At 44.1% G+C, this 18488-nt stretch overlaps 1 protein-coding gene across 1 annotated transcript; it reads left to right on the forward strand.

The window, feature by feature from the left end:
* The first annotated feature begins 2027 nt into the window (after nt 1-2027).
* Nucleotides 2028-16012, forward strand: RPS11 (ribosomal protein S11). The gene is made up of 5 exons (XM_078769770.1): nt 2028-2106; nt 4779-4910; nt 5033-5107; nt 5335-5465; nt 15840-16012. Exons 1-5 carry the CDS (start codon nt 2092-2094, stop codon nt 15961-15963), a joined length of 477 nt encoding a protein of 158 aa, XP_078625896.1. The 5' UTR covers nt 2028-2091; the 3' UTR covers nt 15964-16012.
* The last annotated feature ends 2476 nt before the right edge of the window (nt 16013-18488 follow it).

Here is an 18488-nt window from a genome sequence, read left to right on the forward strand (position 1 = left end):
GGGCCTCTGGACGGCACCCAAGGAGGACCTGCGCGCATCCGCGGCGGAGTTGGTCTTTGGACAACCGCTGCGGGTGCCGGCGAGTTCCTCCCCGACCCCACGGCACCTTGGTCCACGGCGCAGGAGTGCTCCGCGCTGCAGGAGACCGCCCGGAGGTTCGCCCCGGTGCCGACGGCGCACCACGGGCACCCACCCACGCACGTCGCCCCGGAGCTTCGCACCGCGGAGTATGTCTTCGTCCGGCACGACGCCCACCGGACACCACTGCGGCCCCCGTACGACGGGCCTTTCCGCGTGCTGGAGACCGGGGTGAAATACTTCACCTTGGACATCGGCGGTACTCCTGACCCCATCTCGTTGGATCGACTCAAGCCGGCCCACCTCGACAGGGACCACCCACCGCCGGTGGCTCGGCCCCCGCGTCGGGCACCCACCCCGGGTACAGCTGGGGGCATCGCCAGAGTCGCCAGAGGGCGCTTCGGCCGGGTCATCCGTTTGCCCCGCAAACTGGCCCTCCAGGTGCGCGGGAATTCTGGGGGGGCGCGTGTGGCGCACACGAAAGCCCACTGGCGTGGTGACATCATTCCGCGCACCAAGTGGGCGGCGGCCACGCCCGAGGGGTAGGCGTGGCCTCAGGATATACACCGGGCGCGCACCCTGGAGCGCGCCAGTGCTATAGTGACCTCTTGTCAATAAAGACACTTTTGTTTTAACCGCGTTGTCCGCTTCCTCCTTGGTAGCAAGTCGAGCGCGTAGCACCGCGCTTCAAGATCAATGGATTTTTCCACCAGATTCAATCTGTGATACTGTTTGTCTTCTTCCTCCTCCTCATGCACTATTACATTCTCCCAGACTGCATCAGGAGTGGCATGTGTCTTTTCAGAAGTTGCTTATCCACAAATTCCTCTTGTATCTTGTTCATTTGTGCAGGTGTGAGTACTTTACACACAAAAACGAGTCACTGAGTCAAATGTGCACTTCTTTCATTTCAAAATTTAAAACTTTTGCATGGTTGAAGACGCCATCATGAAAGGGCAATTTCAAGTCTGATAAGCAGATTTCAGTCTCACATAAATTTAAAATGCTGTCATTCCTTCATGGAACTTCACATCAGCAATACCAGTGTCACCTCCATCAAGAAGTTATTCAGCCTCTGCTTCGTTACTGTTCTAAGGATGAGTTTGGAGTCATCTTGGTGGTTTGTGGTATTGTCAAAGTCCACTTTTGTGAGATGTACCTCACTGTTTTATGGCATTTCATGTATGAACCTACTGAGCAGCTTTTTGAAGATTCAAATTGCGTCAGCCCTTGATTGCTCGGCGAGCAGCTTACAAAGCGCTTTATACGGAACGGAAGGGTTGTCAAGCGGTCGAAAGCTGCTTGATAACGGCACACATTGCACGATTAGACGATTGAAAAGGGAATGGTGATGGAAAATGGCGGTCAATGAAAATGGTTCGAAACACGATCCGAACGTGAGGTAATAATGGTCGCGCGCGAAGGAACCCTTTGGGGAATTTGGATAGAAAATGGCGTCTTGTAGTGCGATTGTCCATCTGCGGCGAGCGTTCTTCAGAAGGAATGCTTTTGATGCATCAAATGCCAGGATAAATATAAGCGGTGTATTGACAAATGTTTGCAGCTTTTTACATGTGGATTGGCTGTATTTTGTTTTCCTACAATTTCTGACTGCCATGATAACATAAAATGTAAAAGACTTTCCAAAACCAAAATAATTAATGAGATCAACACCTGCCTTTTATTATATTTAATTTTCTTATAAGCCGGCACAAACATGCATCAAAGCTTATAATCAGTGAAAAACGATTAACAGAGAAAATGTGAATCACGTGACCAGTGACACATCGGAAATACGGATATTATAAATGATAATATTTTAACAATTGACAATAATATGTTGTACGGAGAAAATTGATAGATTCATACTTGATGCCTTGATTTAATTTTAATAATATCATACAGCAATGAGGTGAATTTTTTTTTTATGCTTCCGGTTGCCCCTGCATTTTCTATTGTGAAACCCCGTTTCGCTCTTTCTTTTTTCCTCAGATCCTCACCCTTTGCGCCGCCATGGGTGATATTCAGGTAGATTTCGGGTTTTCTTGGTTTTTCAGAGTTCCACACAATGTGTAGCGATACGTTCGTGTGTTCATCGTATAAGTAATCTTCCTAACTTTGCCTGAGAATTATGCAAAAGTCGTTTAATATCTTGATATTGCTCGTTAGATTCGAAAGGCCTAGTCAAAATGTGTGTGCTGGATGGAGTTGCATGATCGCCGGTGCAGGCTTTTTAATAAGTACCACTACCTGGCGGTTTCTGGTGTAAACTTTGATAGTTTCTAAAGTTATTTTATTTACTAATGAGCGATCATGGTGTAGCTTGATGTGCGATTTGCTGGATTAAAGAGGAACACGTGTACTCGTCTCTCCTAATCTGCGAACCATCTAGTTTACCTGTTTGTTGGAATTTTTGATTAATAATTCTAACCGACAATCCCGTTGATCGTCTTTACAAATCACATGTTGAATTTAATAAATAATTAAATATTTATTTACTTTTGATAGTTGTCTTATCATATGAGGGACGTCCAACTAATCGACATATTACTTAATAGTATTAGTAATGGACATCATTAAGATGGCTGCACCCTCTTCCCTCTCTTCAGACCTGAATAAAATCACAAGATTGTCAAACACTTGGAATATCTCTTTCAATCCTGACAAATGTCACTCTCACTGTCTCTCTCCGAAACCCCACTATCTACCCTCTTTTGAGGAGGTTGTCATTCAAATTCCCGGGTCTCACTATCAGCCATACCCTGGTGTTGGCTTAGCGGTTAGGGTGCTGAGCTTGGGATACTAGGATCCTGCGTTCGAATCCCGATCGATCGTTGAATTAACACCAGGGGGGTTGACTCAGCCTGTCATCCTTCCGAGGTCGGCAAATTGAGTACCAGTTCACTGGTAAATCCCTGTGTGTTGCAAGAGGCGACTAACAGGGTTGGCGGCAGGAAGGGCATCCGGCCATAAAACATCGCTTCAAAAAAGGGACCACGGTGCCCCAAAAAGGCAAACCCCTGCTCTGTGGGGAAAAATGGCCTCTAAAGGTTCACTCTCATTCTCACTCTCACTCTCTCACAACATGTCATGGCTAAACCCAACCGCCGACTGGGCATCCTCTGTCGTCCAAAGTCCTTCCTTGGCACACCTTAACTCCTATCTACCTACATCCACAGCTTGAAACGGTGCTGATCACCTCCTCTGGGATGGCTTCCCTGCCTCACTTGCTCAGCTTGACCCCGTGGAAACCAAGGCCTCAAAAATATTGGAATCTCACACGATGAAGCATGAGTTTGTTGGCCTATGACTTCGCCATCACAGACAGGCCGGTGGTCTCTTTTGACTCCACCTCCTCCTTTCTGGTCTTGCACCCTCTGCTTTTTCCATGCTTTGTTCACTTCCTTCCCCCCCCCCCCCACCCCTCCCATTCCAGATTTCTGCAGGGCATACACAGTCCACCATCAACCCCCTTCTGGTGAAACTACCTAATTCTAGGAACATTACTCTTTTTTCCAGCTTATGGAACCAATATCCAGGTCTTCAAGCAGCCTGGAAGAAGCCAAAATCTCGGCCCAAACGTTCACCACCATCTGAGATCTTTCCCAATCTAAAAACATGGTCTTTTCTACCCTTGTTAACCCACCCCTTTCAAATTTACAGTTTTTCCTTCCTGAGAGTTTCCTTCTGTATCCATCTTGTCCACCCAATGTATCCTCCCCACGTCCCTTATTTGTCCAAGTCTCCCTCTATTTTATATCTCAACCTTGCTGTTGATGTCCCCCCTCTCTTTCTGCTGTTTTGTTCTGATGCGTCCTGATCCGTTCAGCGTTCTCAATCTCTCATGAGTCTTGACTTTGCATCCCCAAAAATTAGCCTTTCGGTATACTTCACCTTGGGGTGTCAACCAGTCTTCCTTCTGAGGTGATCTTAAGTCTGATGTGGTCGTGTTATCTATCCAGCGGGTGCAGGGTGCTTCACCCCAAGCTCCATGGGTTTTGTGTCTGTCGTTCTGAATCGTCATGAGTTTTTAATGTTTATTTTTTTAAATCCTTTTTTCACACCTTTTTAGCCACGGCATTCATACTAGATGTCATCATTTTGTTGAAACAAAACAGTTATTGTGACGACCTTGATATTTACCTGGTGTTGGCTTAGCGGTTAGGGTGCGGGCTTGGGATCCTGGGTTCGAATCCCGGTCGATCGCTAAATTAACACCAGGAGGGTTGACTCAGCCTGTCATCCTTCCGAGGTCGGCAAATTGAGTACCAGCTTGCTGGGATGAATGATCCCGGTGTGTACCCCAGTTTAGAATAGGTACACCGTATCCCTGTGCATCGTAAGAGGCGACTAAGGGTTGGCGCCAGGAAGGGCGTCCGGCCATAAAAACATTTCCTCAAAACAGGGAACCATGATTGTCATGGGACCCGCAAGGCTAACCCTTGCTCTAGCGGGGAAAATGGCCTCAAACCGATCATTCATTCATTCATTCTTGATATTTACCCGACTTGAGTTAATGTGTGTACGATAGGGATTCACACTGGCTTTGTGGCCCCCGCTTCCCCATCCACGGCTCCGATGTGATGCTTTGTTCACTCAGTTTTGTGGTCCCATTAGCTTTCTGTTTGCGTTTGGACATTTGTGTGTGTTTGTGTGTTTTATTTCCTCCTAAGGAGCATTGTTGTTCTTTTCCTCTGCAGACAGAGAGGTCCTACCAGAAGCAGCCGACGATTTTTCAGAACCGAAAGAGTGCTCTCTTAGCTGGTTCAGGGAAGGAAAAGCTCCGGCGATATTATCGCAATGTTGGCTTGGGATTCAAAACTCCGAGGGAGGTGAGTTTGACAAAGTAAAATAATACAAGCTTCCTCGTTCCATCCTTTGGAAGATGTATGGTGATTTTGAAACTTTTGTGAGCATCCCTTGCTGCATGGTTTACAAGTTTACTGTTTTACAGGCTATTGAAGGAATGTACATTGACAAGAAATGTCCCTTTACGGGAAACGTGTCCATCAGAGGTCGCATTCTAACAGGCAAGTCTGGTTTTCATCCCATGGTTCTTCGGTGGAGTTGAAGTCAAAATCTTCTTCACCTTAATCATGCACGGCTGCTACAAATGATGCTTCTTCACGATGGTCTTCACAGCACTTCGCGCTTAGAAGTGTGATGATAATTTGTGTTCTGATAGCAGCTTATTCGCTGATCATTGTTCGTGTTGTGTGTTTTGGCTTTGATAATGGGCTTTCCCCCCTCTCGACCGGTGTGGTTACGAAGATGAAGATGCAGAGGACCGTTGTCATCCGACGTGACTACCTTCATTACATCCGGAAATACAATCGCTTTGAAAAGCGGCACAAGAACCTTTCTGTTCATCTCTCGCCATGTTTCAGGTGTGTGAGACGTTTAAAGCTGATATTGCAAGACATAAACGGTGTATATTTAGAAATCTGATATTGTAAGTTAACTTTCTTACATTTTATTTATTACCCCGCATGTGCGAAGCGAAAGGTGGAGTTTAACAATTGATTCGCTTTTTCTATCTACAAACGTCAGTTTATGATCGAGAAACGGCTTGAATTCAATTGAATGTTGTTTTATGAACTCAAATTGCAAAATGACTAGTTCAGCAGGACTTTGGCTCGGAACCTGGGAAATTGTATGGAACCTCATCCCGATTGCGCACCTGCAGAGAGGAGTTGGGTAAAACAATTTTTTAGTCTGTCTCTACCTATCTAGCAGTCAAACAAAATTGAAAATCATTCCAAACAGGAAACATTGTTTTTTAAGGACATCGTAAAGGACACAAACAATAGGCATGAATAATTAATGTTGGGTCTTGGCCAAAAGTATTGGCCAGCTCCATGAAAGGGGGTTCTATGGTCGGAGACCCAGGAGGACCCCACTGCTGAGAGAGAGACATAAGAAAGCCTGATTGGAGTTTTCCAAAACACACCTGAACAACCCAAAATCCTTGTGGGAGAATGTCCTGTGGACAGATGAGACCAAATTAGAGCTTTTTGGTAAAGCACATCATCTCTATATTTACAGAAAACAAAATGAAGCCTTCAAAGAAAAGAACACCTTTCCTTAAGTCTAACATGGAGGAGGTTCAGTGATGTTTTGGGGTTGCTGTGCTGCCTCTGGCATTCGGTGCCTTGAATGTGTGTATGGCATCATGAAATCAGGAAATTACCAAAGCATTTTGGAGGGCCATGTTCAACCCAGTGTCAGAAAGCTGTGTCTCCGTAAAAGGCCATGGGTCTTGCAGCACGACAATGACCCCAAACACACTTCAAAAAGCACCCAGGAACGGTTCAATACAAAACGCTGGACTGTTCTGTAGTGGCCAGCAATGAGTCCAGATCTAAATCCCATTGAACACCTGTGGGAGATCTGAAAACAGCAGTTTGGAAAAGGCACTCTTTAAATCTGGGTGAACTGGAGCAGTTTGCACAAGAAGAGTGGGACAAACTGCCAGTAGGGAGGTGTAAGAAGCGCTTGACTGGAGTTATTTTGTCCAAAGGCCGTGCTACCAAATATTAAGTCTCGGGTGTCAATAATTTTCTCAATGCCGTTTCTTTTTAATCGAACATTCTGATTTAAAAGGATATATTAAGTTGTGAATCAAAAATAAAGGCTCTGTAATATTAACAGTGAAATAAAGAATTGTGGAGACCAAATACTTTTGTCAATTTCAACTTATTTTTAGAGAAAATTGTTAGTTGTATGAAAAAAGTGCAAGTGTGTCAATATTCTTCGCCACCACTAAGTGTTTGAGGTGGTGTAAGCGACGCTGCCACAACGGAAGTAAACTCGAAAATCAATTTTCCACCACCTCTATAATCTTTATTGTCCCCCGTCGCTCAGCGGAGCGAAAGGGGGACTATGGCTTTCCCCTCCGTCCGTGTGTCCGTTCGTCCGTGCGTGCGTGCGGCATGCGTGCGTAAGCGAAGGACCGCATTCGAATTTGGTGTGTGGGTGCAACCCACGTCAAAATCCAAGATGGCCGCCGCCATGTATGTCTGATGCCATGTATGTCTGAACCTTGTAACCTGCATAATCTTTAAAAATAAGTGAAGTACCAACTTCTAATCTGGTGTGTGGGTGTATCTAGGCACAAGGAAGAACGCTGTTTAAAATCGGGTCGCCACGTCAAAATCCAAAATGGCCGCCACCATATATATGTCTGAAAATTGTGAGCGAAATATCTCGACAAATAAGCGAAGTACCAACGTCTAATCTGGTGTGTGAGTGTATCTAGGCACAAGGAAGAACGCTGTTTAAAATCGGGTCGCCACGTCAAAATCCAAGATGGCCACCACCATATATATGTCTGAACCTTGTGAGCGAAATATCTTGGAAAAATAAGCGAAGTACCAACTTCTAATCTGGTGTGTGGGTGTATCTAGGCACAAGCAAGAACGCTGTTTAAAATTGGGTCACCACGTCAAAATCCAAGATGGCTGATGCCATGTATGTCTGAACCTTGTAACCTGCATATCTTGAAAAATTAGCGAAGTACCAACTTATAATCTGGTGTGTGGGTGTATCTAGGCATAAGGAAGAACGCTATTGAACATTGGGTCACCATGTCAAAATCCAAGATGGCCGCCGCCATGTATGTCCGAACCTTGTGAGATAAATATCTTGGAAAATAAGCGAAGTCCCAACTTCTAATTTGGTGTGTGGGTGTATCTCGCCATAAGGAAGAACGCTATTGACAATTGGGTCGCCACGTCAAAATCCAAGATGGCCACCACCATATATATGTCTGAACCTTGTGAGCGAAATATCTCAAAAAATAAGCGAAGTACCAACTTCTCATCTGGTGTGTGGGTGTATCTAGGCACACGGAAGAACGCTGTTTAAAATTGGGTCGCCACGTCAAAATCCAAGATGGCCGCCGCCATGTATGTCTGAATCTTGAGAAGAATATCTTGAAAGATAAGCGAAGTACCAACTTCTAATTTGGTGTGTGGGTGTATCTCGGCATAAGGAAGACCGCTATTGTAAAGTGGGTCGCCACGTCAAAATCCAGGGCGGCCGCCACCATATATATATGTCTGAACCTTGTGAGCGAAATATCTTGAAAAATATGCGAAGTACCTTCTGGTGTGTGGGTGTATCTAGGCATAAGGAAGAACGCTAGATTGAAAATTGGGTCGCCACATCAAAATCCAAGATGGCCGCCTCCATGTTTGTCTGACCCTTGTGAGCGAAATATCATATCATAGCATGTTTTCTGCGTGTTGCACTTTGTCAACTCACATCACTTCCCCGACGGGGGACCTAGGCGTAACGCTTGTTTTTATTACCCTCGCCAGAGGAGAGGGTATTGCCATTGAGTCCGTTTGTTTCAGCAAACCGCCCAGAATGTGAATGTCCACAATGTGAGTTAATTGAGTCCGCACAGAGTTTTCTCTGCAACTGTTGGTCTGATTGACAGGAATTTTTCACCATACGTACACCTCCTGCATGGTGAAGGGTCGGCAGGGACAGAAATACAAGTTTGTGTGGCAAGGGTGCCTGGAGGGCGTGAATGGTGTTGGTGTCCTGTTTTCTGAGGAGTTTGTAGACAGTGTGGTGAGTGTGACGAGAGTGAGTGATAGGTTGATGATGGTGAAAATGATGATTGGAAAGCTCTTGGTGAACGTCATCTTGGGATATGCTCCGCAGGTCGGTCGAAGCGATGAAGAAAAGGACAAGTTCTGGTGTGCGACAGAGAAGCTGATGGAAAACGTGAAAGATGAGGAAGTTGTTGTGGTAGGAGGAGACCTAAATGGACATGTGGGAAGGAGTATGGATGGTTTTGACGGAGTTCATGGGGGTTACGGATATGGTGTGAGAAATGGAGAAGATGAAAGGATTTTGGAGTTTGCTGATGGAGCTGATTTGTTGATTTGTAATACTCAGTTCCAGAAAGAGGATAATAAGCTTGTTACATACACGTCAGGTGGGTCGACGACAACCGTTGACTACCTGATGGTGCGTAGGCGAGATCGGGGGCACCTCCGGGACACAAAGGTGATCCCGGGGGAGGAGGCTGTTTCACAGCACCACTTGGTTGTCTGCGACGTAAGGGTGAAAGGTGCGAGGAGAGCTCGGCGGATGAAGTACCAACCTAGAATGAAGGTGTGGAGGTTGAAAGAGGTGACAGTAAGGGAGGCATTAAAAGAGAGGCTGAGTAGGGTCGAGGATGATGTGGTTGAGCTTGAAAGTGGTTGGATGTCGATGAAAGCTAGTCTGTTGGGAGCCGTTGGTGAGGTATGTGGATGGACAAAAGGACCACCGAGGCACTCGGAAACATGGTGGTGGGATGATGAAGTTGGAAAGAGGATTGACGAGAAGGGGAAGAAGTTCAAGGAGTGGCAGAAGGCGAAGGGTACGGGAGCAGAAACAGCAGAGCATGAAAGTTATAAGGCAGCCAGGAAGGCTGCAAAGAAAGAGGTACAAAGGCGCAGGAGGCATGTAGGAAAATGTTCGGAGAACGCTTGGATTCGGAAGAGGGTCAGAAAGCAGTATTCAGGATTGCAAAGCAGATAGCGAAAGAGGTGTGATGTGATGGGGGTGAGTTGCTTGAAGGATGAAGTGGGACAAATCGTTGTCGACCCAGATGGAATTAAAGGAAGATGGAAAAGATGTATGGAAATGCTGTTGAATACAGAGAATGAATGGGATGGCAACATAGAGAGTAACCCAGTTTTAGGACCGGCAGAGAAGATAACTGAGAAGGAAGTTGAGGAAGCGATAAAAGCAATGAAGGGTAGAAAAGCGGGAGGGCCGACGGGAGTTGTGGGAGATATGTTGAAGGCAGCAGGAAGTTGGGGTGTGAAGAGAATGACAGAGATCTGCAATCTGGTGGTGACAGAAGGCCGCATTCCAGTGGATTGGGAACTGAGTACCCTCGTCCCTCTATACAAGGGGAAAGGTGACCCTCTGGAGTGTGGCTCGTACTGAGCGATAAAGTTATTGGAGCATGGAATGAAGTTATTGGAAAGGGTGTTGGAGAGGAGGATAAGGAAGAAAGTGAAGATCGACGAAATGCAGTTTGGATTCATGCCAGGAAGAGGAACGACAGATGCGCTTTTCATTGTGAGGCAGTTGCAGGAGAAGTACATGGAGAAGAGGAAGAAGTTGTTTCTTGGGTTTGTTGATCTGGAGAAAGCATTCAATTGGGTACCACGCAAAGTATTGACATGGGCATTGAGGAAGTTAGGAGTGGAGGAATGGTTGATCAGAGTAGTGATGGCAATGTACAAAAGAGCGCGCACAGCTGTAAGGACGAAGGACGGGAACAGTGGTGAGTTTGAGGTGAAGGTGGGAGTGCATCAGGGGTCGGTACTAAGTCCACTACTATTTGTAGCTGTGATGGAGGTGCTGGCTCAGAACATAAAGGAGGGTTTACCGTGGGAGTTGTTGTATGCAGATGATCTGGTGTTGATTGCGGAAAGTATGGATGGACTGAAGGAAAAGATGAACACGTGGAAGGAATGTATGGAGACAAAAGGTCTGAAGGTGAATATCGGAAAGACGAAGGTGATGGCAAGTGGTAAAGCATGTGGTGAGGTGGAAAGAACTGGGAAGTGGCCCTGTGCTGTGTGTAGGAAGGGTGTCGGAGTGAACTCCATTCAATGTACAATGTGCGCTGAGTGGGTTCATCAAAAATGTAGTGGTCTGAGAGGGTCATTAACCAGTGTGGCAGCTACATTCAAATGTAAGGTGTGCACAGAGGGAGCTGCAGATGGAGGAAATGTTGAGTTGGATCTTGGAGACGGCGTGAAGCTGGAAGGTGTGAAAACATTTTGCTACCTCGGAGACATGCTGAATTGAGAAGGTGGATCAGACTCGGCAACGGTTGCTCGAGTGAGATGTGCATGGAAGAAGTTTCGGGAACTGAGTGGCGTGCTGACGAGGAGGGGAGTGTCGTTGAAGCTGAAGGGAAAGGTGTATGCTGCATGTGTGAGAAGTGTTATGATTTATGGGAGCGAGACATGGGTAATGAACGTAGAGCAGCAACGAAGGTTGGAAAGGGTGGAAATGCGAATGGTTCGACGGATGTGTGGAGTGTCGTTGAGAGAGAGGAAGACAAATGATGAATTGCGAAAGATGATGGGAATAGAGCCTGTGATTGATGCTGTGAAGAGGAACAGGTTGAGATGGTTTGGTCATGTGTTGAGGAAGGATGAAAGTGACTGGTTGAGAAGAGTGATGGAAATGAATGTAGAAGGAAGCAGAGGACGGGGAAGACTTGGCTAAAGATGGTGGAAGAAGAAATGCGGGCAAGGGGGTTAACAAGGAGAGATGCAGAAAATAGGGCAAAATGGAGAAGATTGTCATGGGGACCGCAAGGCTAACCCCTGCTCTAGCAGGGAAAATGGCCTTTAAAATGCATGTTGTTGTTGTTGTTGTACACCTCCTGCAGAATTTTTTTTCATGATATTTATTCCATCATAGGTCCAGGCGCCATCTTGGAAAAACCCAAAAAAATTGCACCTCTATATCTCCGAAAGCGCTGTGTAGAAAAAAATTGAGACATGGCTCAATTTGCAGTTAAAAATTATACTGTCGAGGTAAAGAACTCTCCATGGGGAATAAAAAACAAAAAAAAACACCTTTAGAGGCCATTTTTCCCCGTAAAGCGGGGGTTGGCCTTTTTCGGGCACCGGGGTTGTTGTTGTTTTTTTGGTCCCCTTTTTGCATAACATAAGTTAATGATGTCATAGGTGACTCCATGACGTCATAATTCGACAAGTACAAAACTTCATCTGATCAAGATTAAATTTGTTGAGTGTCATCTCAAGTAAATTGGTTGAGGAAAAAAAATTGATGACGTCATCGATCACGTGTTTCTGCTGCCATATTTTAACACAAAAGCCTTACAAACCACTAAAAACACGTTCTGGCGAGGGTCTGCGATCTCTGATTGCTCTTTCTTGTTTCAATTGAATTGTGCACTTGAACACAAATGACCTTTTTGGCACCTTAAAAAATCCCTCCGCTTCGCAGTATTTGGACAAAATATTACAGCATTTTACTTTTCCACAACCAATCAAATTTGCCGCTCGCAGACCCCGCCTATGTCCTTGTTTCATAAGACTATGTGGGATAAGTTGTTCTCTGAACTCTAGTTATGTTAAAAGTCTTTAAAGGGGAACCTATTTGCTCAGACCACCTCAATGCTAATCTATGGCTTGATACCCTAAAAAATAGATCGTCTTTTTCCGATTTGCTATTTATAAAGTCAGTAATTTTGCGCTTAGAAGTCAAAATCTTCTTCACAATTAGCTGTGACGTTGCTCCAGGAAGGTGCGAACGCCACTTCTGTGGTGTTTACGGGTTACATCGTGTTACGATTCAACTCAGACGGTGAATAATTTTCCAATTTCTACAAATATGCCTCATCGATGCATTCTTGGTGGTTGTTAATACAAATCAAAATGGCTTCATGCTACGCCAACGGCCAAAATACCCTGAGTTTGATAGAAATTGGACAAGGGTTGTCTGAAATACTAGTGTTGATCGGGCCTACAAGATATTCGGTTTTGTGTTTGAAACATCTTAGCACTGTTATGAAATAACAGAGATGACTATATCTTGTGTTTTTTTGCCACAATTGAGAGAGGATGCCATCCCCATGATTAAGCGGAAGAAACAAACCGTTGCTCAAAACTGTAAGACCATCCAGCACCACTTCCCCCTCTGCAATACCCCATCAACCGTCATCCCAGCTAACAATACCCGCGACCACCCCACACCTCCCCATAGCATCACTCCGGCCACTGCCACAGGAAAGACTTTGAACTATGATGTGTGCCTTGTCTGCAGCTGGCTTTTAAGGCCAGCTTTGCTCTATGACAGTTCAGAATCTGGTGGCTGATGGTGAGGTCAAAGTTCAACAGGAACCCTTTTCTGTAACTTCTATCACAGGAAGAGCCCATAATCGAAGAATGAAAAGGCACCGTCGCTGTGGATGCTCAGCCCCTGAACGGCAGTTACCCCTTAAACTTTTATGACACCTCTTGCTTTAAACCCCAAAAGTCAAAAGGATTGCTCGGCCACACTTTCTTCCTCATGTAGTAGGTGTGGTCCCCAGATTCCTGGACTGCGAGGTACCTCTGCTACCGGAGCCGACTGCAGACAAAGAGTGAAAAGCCATCGTACCACCTCGCTCTGGCATCATGGGTCTTGATGCATGCCTGAGATATGTGGGACAGGGTTTCCTTTGTGCTGCAGCCCATGTAATGCTACACATCACCATCATGTCTATCGTGCGTAACTCTTGATCCAGGAGAGACCAGATTGCCCCGTACCTTCACTGATTCGAAGTAGTCTTTCCCCAAATGGAGGGGAGATCCACTCTGCACCGGGCCTTGTCAATCAACTGCACCATGTAACAGCTTGGCAGTTTCCCTATTTGCATTGTTGACCAATCTTGAGTGCTCATCCCTGTAGTGTAAGCTGCACACCTCCCTGGTCCTAATCGCGTCCACCAAGTTCTCTCCGTAAGACTGCACTCATGTAAGAGCTGTCCTATCATTTCAGCTGTCACGTTGTCCTCTCACGTTGGATGGGAATCTTCTCACGAGAAACTGGTGTAAACCGAGCCCATTATCGTAGTATTTTGCACATCTCGATTACTGCAGGCTTCCATTGAGGTTTCCCATGTCCCTTTGATTGCTTCTCGTTGACTGCACAGATGGAGGAAGTCACTCTTGTATTCCACATACAGAGAGAGATCACTTAATTTTGCTATGGACTGTCTTGCTGCTGCCTGCAATGCTTCCATAGGTTAAACATATCCTCACTGTTGCCATGGCTTGAGGTACAATTTGAGTCGCTTTCTATTCCTTCGTTTTGAGTGAATCTTCTAATGAGGAAGTTAAGATAGTTCATGGAAGCATCCCATTCCATTATTTTTTATTTTGACTCATGATTGAAGCAGCAGCCGCACTTTAGTTTGGTTGATGTTTGGTTTTTCAAATTCCATCCTCCTGATCAAGTCAAACGATGACTCTTGCTCTAAACTTTTGCAGATCCATGTCGAGGATCATGTGCACTGCTCCGGTGGTGCTGCAATATGGAGCACTCAAGCCATGGATGTATATAAATCTGTTCCTGGCATTTTTACCTCCACCATTTACCATTTACCATTGCCATTTATTTACCATTTATGTATCCTCCTCCATTGGCATTTTTACTTTTTACAACATTTTTTTACCGAAGGTGGGCGCAGGTTATTTTTTCACGTCCGTATCTGTGTGAGCAGGCTGTCTCAAGAAATTATGGATGGATTCTGACAATTTGGTGAACAGGTTGGGTGTGTGACAAGGACAAATTGATTCGATATTGATGAAGATCTGAATGCGATAATTATTTAATTTCCTTAGTGGTTCTTCACCATTATTCATTAAGTGATTGGGCCAAAAATGATGTACAACATGATATCTCAAAAAGTTGTGGACGACTTGTGACAAAACGAGATGGATGAGTTGGTTCGGCGACAATAACAAGCAGGTCTGATTCTGGTTCAGATTCAGCTTGTTGGTGTAACGTAAACTGTTCAGCCTAGCAGAGTATGTGCTCTACCGAGCGCCCTTCCAGTTACAAGCTTGTATGTTTTCAAACCCATGTTGCTTATAAGTTCACATTTTAGCAGTTTTGTATTGAGTGCTGCTTGTTACCCTCGCCAGAGGAGAGGGTATTGCATTTGAGTCTGTTTGTCCGCACAGAATAAATATGATTTTCTCTGCAACCGTTGGTCCGATTGACAGGAAATTTTCACCATTTCCTCCTCCTGTAGAATTTTTTTTTTCATTATAATTTTGACGTCATCCTTTTTTGAATTTTGAATTTTGACGTCATTTTGAATTTTGACCTCCTCCTGTAGAATTTTTTTTTCATTATAATTTTGACGTCATAGGTCACGTGGTACGGGCGCCATCTTGTAAAACAGAAAAAACGTTGCACCTCCATATCTCCGAAAGCATTGAATAGAAAAAATTGAGACATGGCTCATTATAAAGAACTCTCCAAGGAGAATAAATTATGTGAATGATGACGTCATAATTCGACGAGTACAAAATTCATCCGATCGAGATGAAATTTCATTGAGCATCATCTTGGGATAAATTGGCGGAGAAAAAAATAATAATAATGACGTCATCGGTCACGTGGTTTGGCCACCATATTTGTTTTAACACAAAAGCCTTAAAAACCACTGAAAACACGTCCTGGTAAAGGTCTGCAATCTCTGATTGCTGTTTTGGTTTTGGAAGCCATTTTCATGCCTCTAAATGTACAAATCTAAGACGAGCAAATGTCATGACCGAGGATGAGCGTTTTTTTTTTTGTTTGTGTTTTTTGGATACATAATCGAGGCTCGTGAAAGAGCTAACATTTATCACACAAACAGACAAACAAACAAAGTATATAAATATGCGGGTTGCTCCCATCTTCCCCAATATTTATTTTGGGAAAATCACAATTATGCTGTCGAGGAACATTTGTAACTACCTGTGCTTACTTCTTCCAAAGCTGCCTTAATTGAATTTGTTTTTGACCACTCTGAAGCTTTCGGCACATTTTACTTTGAGTTGTGTGTTGGTTGCTCTACTCGGCAAACAATCTAAAGACCTGTGCTTGCACACCCATCAACTCGTGATGTAAGTGCAGTGCTTGCTTTCATGATGTGCAAGTGTGGTTATTTTGCAAAAGTAAGATGTATGTATGCTTTGGTATGAAATGACCTGTTCGCTGTTTTCCAGAGATGTGCAGACGGGAGACACAGTGACCGTGGGAGAATGTCGGCCACTGAGCAAGACTGTGCGTTTCAACGTCCTCAAAGTCACGAAAGCCTCCGGGTCAAAAAAGCAGTTTACCAAATTCTGAATCTGTGGTACAGCTCTACATGATTTAATAAAGTATTTGCTCATTGCTGCGCACGTCTTTTAAAAGCTTTCCATTTCAAGTTGTGGTTTTACACTTCGGTTGTGTGGTTGGGAGCACACCACCGATAAATCTATACCCAGGCTGCCCATGCAGCGGGAGATGGATTTTTGCAATGGCTTGTGCATCTGTTTGTCTGTCTGTCTGATGAGGCCATAACTTTTTTTTTCTTCTAAACCATTTGAAATGTAATCCAATTTTCACCAGACCTTAATTCTGAGAATATGGAGAAGACTAATAAATGATTGGGTCAAAATATCAAATGGCAAAATCATAGCAAGTACAAATGGGCCTTGCTAGCTTGTCCGTCACGCAGCATGAGACGGCCAGTTTTTATGCCTCCGCCGACAAATTCGCCTTCGGCATTATCTTTTCGGGTTGTCCGTCCGAATGCATCTATCTACCCCCCTCCAAACCCTTGATCTTTTCTACCCCCGTTAATTCACCCCAGATCCACTTTTTTGAATACCAACTTCTTTCCAGGAAGTCCTAGCAGTGTCCATGTGTTTTATACCTCTCCCACCCCCACCTCCCCTTCCCATGCCTCCTCCCCCGAAGCCCTCTCCCTCCCACAGATCTCCCGATGTCCCTGTTCTCTGCTGTTGTACTTGTGTGCTTCCCTTTCTCTCCCCATATTGTCTCCCGCTTCCTTTATTGTATGTTTTGTGTGTCCGTTTTTGTTTTTTGTGTGATTGATGTGCAGACACGATCTCTGTGCTCGTGCTCTTACACGAGCCTCGATCTTGTGTACAAAAAAAAAAACTTGTGATTCGGTCATGGGATTTTCACTAAACATGGTGTAATTATATATTATGATGCAAAGATGAACTGATTCGATTTTGGGGTCAGAGGTCATGTTATGTAAAAATTAGGTTACTGGGCCAACTCTGAACCAATGAGGGGATTTTGACCAAACTCAGGATACGTATATATTATTAAGATGAACGAATTTGATTTCTGCATCGAGTGAAAGTTCAATTTCTGTCATAGGTTTTTGTTACCATGATAACTTAATGGCTGAAGGTAGCGAAGTGAACTAATTCGAACTTGGTACAAGTATGTATAATGATGTAAAGATAAATGGATTACATTATGGGATCAAAGTGTTATAAGTCCCGTTAGGTAAAAATGCTATTACTGCGCTAACTTGTGAACCTGTGATGGGATTTTGACCAAACTTGATACAAATATGTATAATGTAGTAATATGGGCGGGAGGCATATCAGTCGCTGTCATGACGTTGACAAGTAGCATTGTCCCTTTTTTTTTTTATGCTTCCGTGTTTCTTTATTTTGTTTTCCTGTTTTATGAGATGCTTTCTTCTACCTTACCATTTGAGGTTTTATCATCAAATTTTCAACGAATCATTATTTGAATATGGACAAGACCAATTAATGATTTATGTATTTATTTTTAGCCGTTGTTTTCATCAACTTTGGTTGTGCAAAGAGGATGGGCTTTAGACTTTGTGATGCTTTCTCATTTTTTAAATTTAAATTAAGCTCAAGTTGTGGGTTCAGGTATTTATTGGTCACTTCTTCAAAAAGCTTTATCAGGCAGAATGTTGATAACCGTACCCTAACTGTCACCCTTGAGTAGTCATTCAGGTTTTGAAGCTAGTACCAAAGCCTAAAACGCTTTCCTTTTGTCATTACCTTTTATACTACAGTCGCTGAGTGAAAAGTCCACTCCTGTTTGTGTTCAGTTTGCTCTTTATTTCCCTGTGGAATTCCTAACATTGCATTTTGCTGTTAATCTGATAAGCATTTCCACTTGTTGCTGCTCATATTTACGTACTTGGTGATAATATATATATATATATATATTTTTCAAACTTCGGGCACAAACCAAGTTGCTTGAATCACGCCCTCGACGTAAAATGAAATCTTGATTTTGAGTGGGGGTGAAATCTTAACAGCTCCACCAAAGTGATTCGACCTTTCAACATTGCAATCAGGCTGGGAAATCAATTAGACCTTTGCATACATACGCTCGTGTTACTCTCGCAATGGAATTGTTTAGCAGTGAAGAAAGAAAAAAAATCGATTTGATTTGAGACTGTAACGATTGGACGTGGTACGAGTTGAGTTGCACGTTGGAAAATCGTGCAATTTGCGTTATCGTTGACAATCACGAACCAAATGGCTCATTTCGTGTTCGTTTCGGTTGGTGCTCACAGTTCCTATATTGTAGTTGTGGTTCCCAGAGGGAGGCATTCAGTGTTTCGTCTTGGTGTATGTGGTGTCCTGCCTTTTGAAGAATAATTTTTTCATTATTTAAAATTTTAAATTACTTATTTTTTCAAATATTACATTTTCCCCCAAAATTCAAAAACAAGTCTTCAATTGTTTGATTTTTTTTTGTATTTTCCCTCATTATTTAATTTTTCCATTATTTAATTTCAATGACATACTGAACCCTTTGGACAAAACAAACCAACCAAAAACGTTTATTTTCATTATGAGGCA

This window comes from Myxine glutinosa, chromosome 1 (genome assembly GCF_964187855.1).
Source record: "Myxine glutinosa chromosome 1, kmMyxGlut1.1, whole genome shotgun sequence".
Classification (NCBI taxonomy): domain Eukaryota; kingdom Metazoa; phylum Chordata; class Myxini; order Myxiniformes; family Myxinidae; genus Myxine; species Myxine glutinosa.

What these genes read in the sequence shown, in the direction of transcription:
- RPS11 (XM_078769770.1), top strand. An exon ending in GATTCAAAACTCCGAGGGAG is followed by an intron (nt 4,911 to 5,032) that starts GTGAGTTTGACA and finishes ACTGTTTTACAG; the next exon opens with GCTATTGAAGGAATGTACAT. An exon ending in CATCTCTCGCCATGTTTCAG is followed by an intron (nt 5,466 to 15,839) that starts GTGTGTGAGACG and finishes GCTGTTTTCCAG; the next exon opens with AGATGTGCAGACGGGAGACA.